General features: G+C 37.5%; 1 protein-coding gene across 1 annotated transcript in view; it reads right to left on the reverse strand.

The window, feature by feature from the left end:
- Positions 1-7,358: 7,358 nt before the first annotated feature.
- Positions 7,359-12,405, reverse strand: part of uvssa (UV-stimulated scaffold protein A) — a 269,384-nt gene continuing 264,337 nt past the window's right edge. Inside the window, exon 14 of the mRNA XM_072256627.1 lies at positions 7,359-8,348. Within this exon, the coding sequence (XP_072112728.1) occupies positions 8,255-8,348 (94 nt within the window). The 3' untranslated portion in view covers positions 7,359-8,254. The remainder of the gene's footprint in view (positions 8,349-12,405) is intronic.

The following is a 12,405-nucleotide window of genomic DNA, read 5'->3' on the forward strand; positions in this document are numbered from 1 at the left end:
TTCAACTTGTGGAGTTGTGGAATCATTCAGAGTTTTATATTATGACGCAGCCACAATTCATCCAAAAATAATTCCACATTTATTGTAACAGAAGAAAGGGGATAATCTCTTCACATGCATCTGATGGAATTCCATCACCTACAAGTAATATACTATCCTGATTTGTAATTGTATCAATGTTCCTTCATTTTGGAACTCCCTTCCCAGCAAGATCTTTAACAATGGTTCAATGGTTTCATTTAATATCAGAGATCATATACAGTATTCAAGCTGAAATTCTTATTCTTCACAGACATCCACGAAACAGAAGAAAACCTTAAAGAATGAATGACAGGAAAATGTCAGATCCTCTCAGAAACAAAGAATGCTGGAAATACTCGGCAGGTCAGACCACATCTGACCATTTTCCAGTTTTCTTTTATATTTCCAGCATTTGTATGTTTCTTTTTTATTTTCAGTTGCTTGCTGGATTACTTTCTTCAAAAGTACTGAAACAGTTCAAGAACTTGCTTCATCAACACCTTCTCAAGAACAATTTGTGACAGCCAATAAAATGGCTCTTTGTGCCTATGCTGACTATCAAGAATCTATTGATGCCAATATCATTTTCCATCACTCAGTCCCTAGCATTCTGGTGTGCACCTAAATGCTTCTTACACATGGTAACAGTCCCTTCCCTTGCCCCACCCTGGCAGTGAGTTATAAGGTGCAAACATCATTTAAAATAAATTCTTCCTCAAGCCACCTCTGAATCTTCTCGAGCTACTTCTGGTCATATATCTCTGTTAAGGGGTATTTTTCTCCACTATCTACCCAATCTAAGCTCCTAATTTTGTACACATCAGTCATCACCCCTTAGTCTTCCCCACTTCAAGTAAAATAAAGCCTGCCTATCCAGTCTCTTCTCATTGCTGAAACATCCTGTGTCAGGCAACATCCTTGATAATTCCCTTCACATCCTATCCAGTGCAACCACATCTTTCATTTCATGAGCTGAGCAGAACTGCATATAGTATTCTAGCTGTGCCATAAATAATGTTTTATATAAATCCCACTTTTTATATTTTAACCCTGGCTAATGAAGGCAAGTAGTTTGTATGCCATCTTTATACCTTACCTACCTGTGTTACTTCCTTCAGAGATTCTTCAACAAATACACTAAAGTCAGAAGAATCATATTGTGATGGTCTGCTTATCACCTCTCTTTGGTTCCCCACTTCCTTCCCTTTATTCCATAATCTGCCTATCACCCTCCTCTGGTTCCCACCCTCCCTTTATTCCATAATCTATCCATCACCCCTCTCTGGTTCCCACCTCCTTCCCTTTATTTCATGCTTCATCTCCTCTCCCATCAGATTCTTTCTTCTTCAGCACTTTACCTCTTCCATCATCACCTCCCAGCTTCTCACTTCATCCCCCCCCTCCCTCACCCATCCTCCTTCTCCCTACCTGGTCTCACCTATTTATACTCCTTAACACCGCCCCCCCCCCCACCTTCTCACTCTGGCTTCTGCTCCCTTCCTTTCCAACATCAGCTCAGAATGTCGACTGCTAATTCCCCTCCGCAGATGCTGCCTGACCTGCTGAGTTCTTCCAGCATTTTGTCTGTATGCTGCTCAGCCTTATTATCCCTGTCTTAAATGATGTGCAATTTGTTGTTCTGCAGCAGCAGTACAGTGGAAAGGCAAAATTATGATAAATTACAAAATAAATATATAGTGCTAAAATGTTTTCTCAGTGATTCCTAGAATGCTACAATTAATTGTATATAATGTTGTCTTCTTAGCTCTCCCAAAATGTAACACGTAATGCTTTCAGGATTAATTTCCATCTGCTATTTCTCTGCTCCTCTTATCATCTGATCAATATTATGCTGTTGCTGAAAGCTATCAACATCGTCACCAAACTTCCTGTCATCTGCAAAATTATTACTCATACTGTACCTCTGACATTCACATCCAAATTGTAAATGTGGAAAAGAAACAGAGGCATCAGACATGGCCCAATAAAATAAGCATGGGGAGGATCACGCCAGTGGATGGAATGTACAAAGGAAGATTCACATAGTGGTCACAGGTCAATATTCTCACCTCTCTACCATATCAATTCTTCCTGGGATTAACTTTGCATGAGAAGGTCAAATAAATCTGTTATCACTCAATAAGTTATTTGAAATATTACAGAAAACTCTAGATCTAGATTCGAAAGACATCTGCCTAATCAGAAATCTGTACTGGGAACAAACTGCCACTGTAAGAATAGATGGAGAAGTGAGTCAGTTTACAAAAATCAAGAGAGGCGTTAGACAAGGGTGTGTTTTCTCCCCTGATTTGTTTAATGTGTACAGTGAAACAATATTACAAAAAATAAGAGAATTCTTGGGAGTCAAAGTTGGCGGTGAAAACATCAATAATTTCAGATATGCGGATGACACTGTGTTAATTGCAAGTACGGAGGAAGAACTACAAAACTTAATTGATATAGTTGCTGAAGAAAGTGTGAAAATGGGACTGTCTATCAATTGCAAAAAGACAGAATGTATAGTGATATCCAAAAAGGAGAAGAATTCTATCTGCAGGCTGAAAATAAATGGGGAAGACATAAAACAAGTACAGAACTTTTGCTACTTAGGAAGCTGGCAGGAAGCTTCACTAATTCATATGTTTTGGACATATCGGAGTCTTGGGAAATACTGGAAGGAAGTATTGCAAACTTTCTCTGTACTTTTCAAAGTAAATTTTAAGCCTAACCCTTTGACTGCTTTATTCGGTAATGTTGGAGAAAAATATATTATTCTGGAGACATCTCATTTGCACATTTTGGCTTTTATTTCTCTTCTAGCTAGGAGGACGCTCTTGCTTAAATGGAAGGATGTCATCCCGCCTACTCACACTTCATGGTTACGTGATATTATGTTATGTTTAAATTTAGAAAAGATCCATTGTTCAATTTCTGAACCTAGCCAAGACTTCCACACATTGTGGGGACCATTTTTGAACTATTTTCAAAATCATTGATTTGTTGTTAAAGTACAGATGTTGGTTAATAACATATTTCACTATATGATAAGGATTTTTTTCCTCCTTTCTTTCTTTACCAAGCAGCTTCGATCTTGGTAGTGGTTTTAGATTTTTTTGTATAATAATAAAATTACCATATTTCAATATTATGGTTTAATTTACATGAATATAGAGTAATAAGGTTGCAAGTGTGATTCAAATATGTATTGGTATTATTTTATCTTTTTTTGATGTATAATATATACTTGTACTCTGTATTCTTCTATGTAGAAATTAATAACAAAAATATTCAAAGGAAGCTGGGTGACATCAGATGGTAGGTGTGACACGGACATCAAAAGAAGAATAGGGATGGCAAAAGACACCTTTACAAGAATGAAGAGTATACTGACTGTGACAAAAGAACCAGTTATCAGAAGATTGATGCCGATAAGAGGACAATGGGGGAACATTCAAGATGCTGATAAGAGAGAGACAAGAGGGATTAACGAAAAGGAGACACAGATCCGAGTATTGTCAGAGACCGGTGGCTTTGAACCCTGAACTGTTTGAAGTTTGATGGACAGGCGATACCTCAGCAGGGGGATAAAAAGGGATAGGTTTGCTAAGGCAAGAGACACATGACTCCACGAGGTAACGAGACCCTGGTAGCGGTGCGCTCCCACAAGTTGGTGAGAGTTTTGGAGGTCTGGACGCGGGACCAGCCATAGACGCACAGGGTGGAAAGATACAGTCGGGCGGGAGCCCGGTGTGTGTGTCCGCCCTTGTCTGGGTGCCGGGTTCACCGCAGAACGATCATATCTGGAACGGAGAGGTCACAGTCGGTGACCTCAGAAGACATCACAAAGGGCTCGCCCGAAAGCTAACTGCGAGGAATATCGAAGGTCTGTGTGGAATCCGTTTTGAATATTCATTCGCTTTCGCTCTCTCTCTTCTCCCCGCCCCAACGGCACAACAGCGATTACTGCGAACTGAACTGAACTAAATTGAACTGAACTTTGCGTCACTTGAAACTGATCATTTACCCCTAGACTGCGATAGAGCTTGATTGATCCTATTATCCTAGTTCTGTGTACATGTGTGTTTTATCATTGCTAAACTGTTGCATTTACATCCTTTTGATTAGAGTACTGTGTTGCTTATTTCTTTAATAAAACTTTCTTAGTTCCAGTAATCCAGACTCCAACTAAGTGGTCCATTTCTGCTGGTTTAGCAACCCAGTTACGGGGTACGTAACATGACCAACACTAAACTAGGCACGACAACCCGCCTCAGAGTACTGAAATGCAACGTTTATCCAGTTATGTTATATAGATCAGAATGTTGGACATATCTAGTAACATGAGGAAATGAATTGAAACAGCAGAGATGTGGTTTTTGAGGAGGATGCAAAGAATATCACAGACGAAACGAATATCCAATGAGGATGTCATGAACAGAGCAAGCACAAAGAGAAATAATGTATGAGATATGAAAAGGCAAGATAACTTCATTGGACATGTGATTAGAGGAGTTAGAATGTACAGTAATTATGGGAAAGATTGAAGGGAAGAAAGCAAAAGGAAGGCAAAGACAAATGATGATGGAGACAGCAGCCAGAGAACTGGAAATGAATACCAATGAATTGATCCACTTGACCCGAAACAGGGGTGTGTGGGCCATCGTAGTTAAAGCTCAGACCGGACATGGCACCTGGTGATGATGATGATCACTCATTGTAATGTTCAGTTCCTCAACCAATGAAGTTATGTGGCAAAATAGCTGATAAGCATCTGAGATTCAGACATTAATCTCCTAAATTATCTATTCCTGCCATTCTGTGAGACTCATTATCAAAGACACTGAGTTTTCTTTATTCATTTTTTTTCATTAGTGAGGTGAATATCTATTGCCAACTTCTAACAATCGTTAAGAAGGTGGCAGTGAGCAAGTTCTTGAATCAGTGCACTCCCTCTAGTGATCTATATTCACTGGGTCAGAGCAATAGCTGCTCAGTTTGGGATGATGTATGAATAAACCTACAGGTAGTGGTCTTCCCATATAACGCACGTAAAATGCTGGAGGAACTCAGCAAGTCAGCCAGCTTCTGTGGAAAGGAGTGAACTTCACCAGTACTGGAAAGTAAGGGGGAAGAGGCCTGAATAAGAAGGTGGAGGGAGAAGGAGTACACGCTGGCAGGTGATAGGCCAAACCAGGTGATGGGTACATAGGTGGGCCTGTACCCACTGCCTTTGCCCCCCTTGATAGAAAATAATCGGAGATTTGAGAGGGCTGCCGGTATAGGAATAAGTGAATGCACTTAGTAGATAGCTCACATTGTAGGCACTATGCCTTGGAAAATTCTCTATAACTATTCTTAAAAGACCAAACTCAATCCTGCTCCAGGTCTTCTTCAGCTGATATATATGCTCTAGAAGATGTTGCAATGGGTTTAAACTGTAACAACTACACAATTTATTGCTGTTTAAATGATCATTTACATTCAAAAGATCCTTATCTAATATTCCAAGCAGAGGTTAAGGTGACACAAAGAACAGTGGTTTGGGATCACATAGGGAGAAAACAAAAAGTTAAAATATCCGGGTTAACGTAGACTTGAGAAGTTCAGCATCTGGACCAGGATTTACATTTCACATTTGTCAAAAGGATCAAATGTCTAATCCACTTTACCCCATGTTATCCATTTTGATCTTGTTACATGCATAAGAATGAGTTCTAGATGTTAATCCTTCAGAACAAATGTGTTAAGCACTGTGATTAAAATCAGGTCTAGTCTACAAGCTAAGCATTTTATTCAGTCAATAGTCAACATAAGCATTTACTTAACACCCACTGCTCTATAGTCTTAAATTACTTTCAGTTGCAGCAGGTGAAGATAAGATTTATAAGATATTCATTCATACAACTTAAACAATTGGTAATAATTGCTTATCTTGTTAACACTAAAATGTGCTATTAAAACTGTTAATTATCAACTAGTAGGCACAAGATAGTAAAATATTACAGTTATGAATATTAAATGATTCACTAATCTAATTATTTGAATGCCTTTTACAACACATTATTCTATTGCACATGATTTACATTACTGTGACTGAGGACTGTTTGAAAATTAAATACGTGAAAGTTATTGGCATTTGCTTTAGAAGGGCATTATAATGCAACATGAGCGCTGTGACATTAGTGAGCAAAGAAGGCATCTCACAAACTAAACCAAGGCTGCTTCTGCTGAACTAACCAATATTAATGTTTAAATAAAACGGGATGAATTTGATAGGGTAAAATCTTTCTGGAAAACCGATGTAAGAAAGATTATGGAATAATGTGGCAAACTGACTTATCAAATATGTGGTGCTGCTGCTTTTTTCCAACTCAAACTGCCACCTTGTCAAATCCGATATTTCTCAAATCCTTTATTATTCTTCTTGGGGAAGAAAATTATGCATCCTATTATTGAGAAGAAAGTTTTCGGAAATTGTTTTTCCCTTAGTTCTTCTTTGTGAATCACTTAAGTTTATGCCTGCACAGTACTTGATTTATTTTTTTAAAGATCACTTTCAGGTCAACCCCTATTGCCCTCATCATTAGAGAGAAAGGCCATAATTTCGTAAGTTCCATTTCATACCCATAACACCTAATAACATTCATTCTAATGAATCCAAACCACACATTTTTCTGCTCTTTTTATATCTTTCTTATAGCTGAATTCTAACATATAACATGCAAGTTACTGTTTGCACCAATGAAGGCTTGTACAAGTTTTTCATCACCTTAAATCTGCTTTCTATAGTTATAAATACAAATCAAAGCATTCCCTTTCCTTTTCTAATACCAGCTTGCTTTATCCCCCTTTAATAAGTTTTTGATGAGATCCCTTCTACATCAATTTAAAATTGTATCATTTGGTATTTTCATGTTTTTTGGCATTGAACTTTATCCATTCTGCAATGTCCTCTTGCAGTCACCAGCCTTAGCAGGGCCTTCTCTTTCATGCTTTTGTTCCAGCCATACATTGGGATAGGCTGCAGTCCTCAACTAAGGATTTAATTCCCCAGTGGGCAGAACTCAAAAGCGGGACCACTGAATTGAAAAAGTAATTCCACATTCCTTTAATTCTTCCATGCATATTATTTATATAAACTTTAAATAATGCTTCCAAAATAAACTCATGAAAAAAAAATAATCACACAACATTGTTTAATATGGTCCTTATATTTCTTCTCAAACTGTGTCATATTGTGTCAATCAAATGCTCACAATCTATACCAAACGTTCTCAGTTTTACCCGTTCCGCCTTTTATTTCAAGTTATTTTACACTGTCAATAAAACACAACCACTATTAAGAATGCAGTCATTTTATTATGTAAATGACATCGTAATCTTCTCTTTCAGTTACCTGGATCTGTGAGTTATGCAACATTCTCGTCCTCTCTCCAGTCTTCCATCATTCAACATTGTTGCTGCTCTTTTGTCATAAGTATCAGTCCGTTACATGGTCTAATCTGCTAAGTCTTTACATTTTAGACTTATGGGTACTCTTATTTAAATCTCTTATTATTTAGCATCATGGTGAAATTCAGCTCCACTTCCTTTCATCCTTCCATCTCATCCTCTTCTCTCCCTACCTTCAACCCAATAATCCTCCGACCTCTGTTTTCTAACCCCTGGCCACAGTACTTCACATTTGTTCCCCATTAAAAGCTCCCTCCTCTAATCTAACTAAAATCAGGGAAACAGTGGAGTTAAAAAAGAACTTTCATAGAGAATAAGGAAACATCATTTGTTAAATCATTTTTTAAAGTTTAAAACTATTAACAAATAAAAATCTTTGCAAAGAAAAACAAATGTAGATCATAGTAAAGTTTAAATTGATTTGAATTGCCAGGAAGATTAATGATTCAGTTCATTTTCTTCAGTATAATGTTTAACAAGACTACATGAACAAATCTGAAGTTCCTGCAATTCTGTGATCACATCATCAATTATTATTACCATCTTTTAAAATAACAACATACATCAAATATTTGTATTTTATATAAATTTGGCACTCAATGTAAAAAGAAATGATATTTAAATACTTTACAATAAATTATGTACACTGGAATTTTAAAATTCTGCAGTCTGTAGAAAATCGGCAGTACTGGTGGTTTTAAATTTTTCTGGTACAAACGATGTAAAAGTTGAGACTAGGCAGGGTCACTTAATAGTGATTAGTTTCCAGCCTTTCTTCTCCTTAATTCAATGCATAGTTGAACTGGTTTGCAAACTTTTCATGTTTTCTTTTATCTAGAGAAGCCATTGCTTTAGAGACTCGTTTCAAGGAAGCTCTGCAAAGAGAAACAAACAAAAATGTAGTATTGGTTACATTTAGAGTTTGCTCACGTGATATTATTGAACTTGATCAAAGCACATTATAGAGCATTACAACAGCTTTAGCTACTGCAAATATAATGGCATCAAGACCACCTGCTGCAATAGAATAAGCCAATTCATTAAAAATAACACTCAGTAGCTCAGACAACTTCTGTGGATTGGTTCAGGGTTCAAAGTTCAAAAACTGTTTAATATCATTTCCAGTACACAAGTGTCAAGGAGAACAAAATAATTGTTAGTCTGATTTGATGCAGCACAAAATAAGATAAAGGACACAATAAACATAAATACATAGCTTCTAAACATAGGTTATTTGTATGGCCATTAAGTGCTGCTAGGCACAGGGAGTGTTAATACATAAGGTGACTGATAGGAAATGATACAGTATTGATGGTGAGGGGTGTTGATCAACCTCACTGCTTGAGGAAATTAACTGTATTTGAGTCTGGTTGTCCTGGTGTGGATGCTACTTAACCTCCTCCCTTATGAGAGTGGGGCAAACAGTCTATGAGTAGGGTGGGTTGGATCCTTCATGATATTACTTGCTTTTTTCTAGTGCCTTTCTGAATATATGTCCATGATAGCGGGTAGGCTGGTGCCAGTGATGCATTGGTCAGTTTCCGCCATCCACAATTTAGTTAACATTTCAGATAAGTGAACTTTTAGTCAGCTACTTTCTGACCCATTGAGTATTTCTAGTGTTTGTTTTTATTTCAGATTTCCAGCATTTGTAATATTTTGCTGTCTAATTAAGTAAGTTACTACAGGATTCTTATTGAGGGCTATGTCTTAAGGATGCACAAATATGATGTCCTTCAGCTTATTTAAAAATTTTTAAGGTATCTGTTGGATAAGTGTGACGAAGATGATTGGTGCTCCATTAGAAGACACATCTGTGGTCTCAATGAGGCCTTTCAAAGAACTGATGAACACTATCAATAGATTCCTAACAACTGAGAAGTGCCTATTAGGGAAAAATAATGGAATTAAAAAAAGGAGAAACATATTTAAATGAGACATATCGATTCAATGAAGGCAACAAAATCTACAAAACATTTGTTTCACTGGAGTCCCAATGATGAAACGTGAAGTGAGACAGACAGTAAAACCCAGCCTGAACAGAATTACAAAATGGGCTGAGGTGGATCAGCCATCCACTGTAATTTTTGCTTTCTCCACTGACTTCCATGCACAGAAAATCAACTGGAGCATGTGACAATTGGCTTGTGTGCTAAGAAAAATTGGGTGTGCTGTTTATTGGGCTCTCCAACAGATCAATATTTGAGAACCCAAAGATGAAAATAAATTGGAAGTTTTAAAGCAATGCCACAGGCCTGGATATTTCAGTATTGTTGTAAACTACTACTATTGGTGGACTTGATACTCTCCATAATTTGTAGATTTCCTTTACTATAAAGCACCTTGGCAAATGGAGATGAAACTCAATAGGCTATAATTGAGAACATTTAACCTGTTCACCAACCACATGCTAAACGCTAAACCTTCTCCAACTAACCGTGCTAGATGAATAATGAAAACCAAACTAACATTCTTTTCTTCTCAGATTTTTCATACTATTTCACTTTTGAAAACCCAGTTGTTTACAATTTATAACTTATATCTCTGTGCGTAATCCCAAACTGAATCACAAGAAGATGGTAGGTTGGTTTAACTCAGTGACAAACAAACTGGAAATAAACTAGCTAATTAATGCTGTATTAGTAAATTCCCTACACTTAGGGTGACAAGTGACTTTGCACTTTGTTGGAGAAATACTGAACAGCACAAAGCAAAAAAGCAAAACACTGCAGATGTTGAAAATGTGCATCACAAGAGGAAAAACATTGTTGACTCTCAAGTCAAGCAGCAGCTATCAAGAAGGTACAAAGTGAAGAACTCCTAAACCTAAAGTTGGACTAGAGAGTAACAACTAATACCCTGAATTCAGGTCATGTCAACTTCAAAATACTGTATGTTTATATTGGAAAAGGTTTAAGTAATAACTTCTAATATGCATTTATCTATTTTTAATGTGATCCAGAAAAAGAGCGCAAGATTGAAGAAGATGGAGGTGCATAGCCGCCAATTCTGGATTCAGGATGGCACCCACTGACTGACTGACTGAATGTGATCCAGAAATATGTTTGTATTTTTAGCTATTTTGAAATCTTGAGAGTATTCTAAAGATATACCTTGACCAGGACTCAAAACAATTAGCCCATTTAAAACATAACACTTTGACCTTGAGAGAATGCATTAAACAAACACGGTAGTAGAGAAATCACATTGCATTCTGCTCCTGAAATTAATTCCATTAAATTGAACGGAGCAGAATTTTGGAAGTGATTTGCTGCTTTCACTATAATGCATATTCAGCCAGGCACTTGTGTATAGATATCTACTCCAATTCTCTACCTCTGGGCTTCCGACTCCTTTACTAACTACAGATATTGAGTAGTATGTGTGTGATTGTGTGCATACACAAGGATTTTGATTGCAATCACATGACACAAACCTAACTAAAAACATGTTTTAATTGTTGTTTATGGTTTGCCATGTAATTCCCAATTCCAAATTACTTTTTTTCCCTCAGGATTGTTTACCTTTCCCCCTTTGCATGGAATCAATATTTTAAGCAGATCATGAACACAAGAGGTTTTGCTGATGCTGGATATCTTGAGCTTCTGCTCGCTTCCTTTCCAGACCTAATGAAGGGTCTCAGCCTGAAACATCAACACTTTATTCCCCTCCATAGATGCTGCCCACAATGCTGAGGTCCTCATTTTTTCTGTGTGTTGCTCAATGTTTTTAGCAAGTTCCTTTCTTCTTTAATGTCCCTCTTTCCCCAAACCTGCTCATACTGTATTTATTATCCATTAATCCCATTTATTATCCATTATTCCCATTCAACACACTGCAATATCAATTCAGAGCTTTCCCCTTGTCAGTGAGAATGGATACCACAAATAAACTTGTATCTTTGTGGGATCTAGGCATTGCTAGCAAGGCCAGAATTTATTGGATCCCTAACTACCCTTGAGAATTAGAACTATTGCTATCCTTCTGGAGGGGGTACTCCTACAAAGGTATAGCAAGGGAATTTCAGGAGGGGCCCTGTATGTGTGTTATTCCACATGTTGCACATGATGGTAGAGCTTGTGAACCTGGGAGATATCATCAGAAAAGACTAGACAGTTTACAATATCCCTGCATCTAGTTCTTTTTTAGATATTTACAAATTCGAGATTATCTTAGGAAATATATAGCTAACTTTGAGGTTTTAGACAAACATGAGTCCCTGGAGGCAATAAATAAATTTGATCCTGTTACTCATAGTGCAGTATCCTATTTTTATCAAATCCTACATAATGGAGCTCGGGTGAATACTGCAGGTCTTAAACAGGCATGGGTGGATGAATTGGGTATAGAATTGACAGAGGAGGTCTGGGATGCGTGTTTAAAGAGTATACATGATTGTTCGGTCAATGTCAGACATGGACTTATACAGTTTAAAACACTACTTAGACTCCATTATTCCAAAGAAAAGTTGCACAGTTTCTACCCTGATGTTTCGCCAGTTTGTAATAGATGTAAATCTGTGAACAGTAACTTGTCACATTCATTCTGGTCATGTTGTAAGCTTTATGCAGACTGGAAAAGTATTTTTCACTGTTTCTGAGGCTTTTGGGAAGCGGTGGGAACCAGACCTGCTCATAGCCATCCTTGGAGCAACAAGCTCCCTATCTTCAGCCAATATTATGAAAAAGCAGCTGTATTATTTGGAATGGTGATTGTTAAGAAGTTAACCCTGCAAATGTAGAAAATGGACTCTGTGCCTACATATGATCTGTGGCTGAGAGAATTGGCAAATACTTTACATTTGGAGACACTGAGACTATGTAATGAGGACGGAGGGGACATCTTTGAAAGGATATGGGGCCCTGTATTGGACTTTCTTACGGGGTGAAGACTGAGGTTTTTTGGTGCGGTGCACCTCTGCTGTGTATGTTT

The sequence above is a fragment of the Mobula birostris genome, chromosome 4 (assembly GCF_030028105.1).
Source record: "Mobula birostris isolate sMobBir1 chromosome 4, sMobBir1.hap1, whole genome shotgun sequence".
NCBI classification, from domain to species: Eukaryota; Metazoa; Chordata; class Chondrichthyes; order Myliobatiformes; family Myliobatidae; genus Mobula; species Mobula birostris.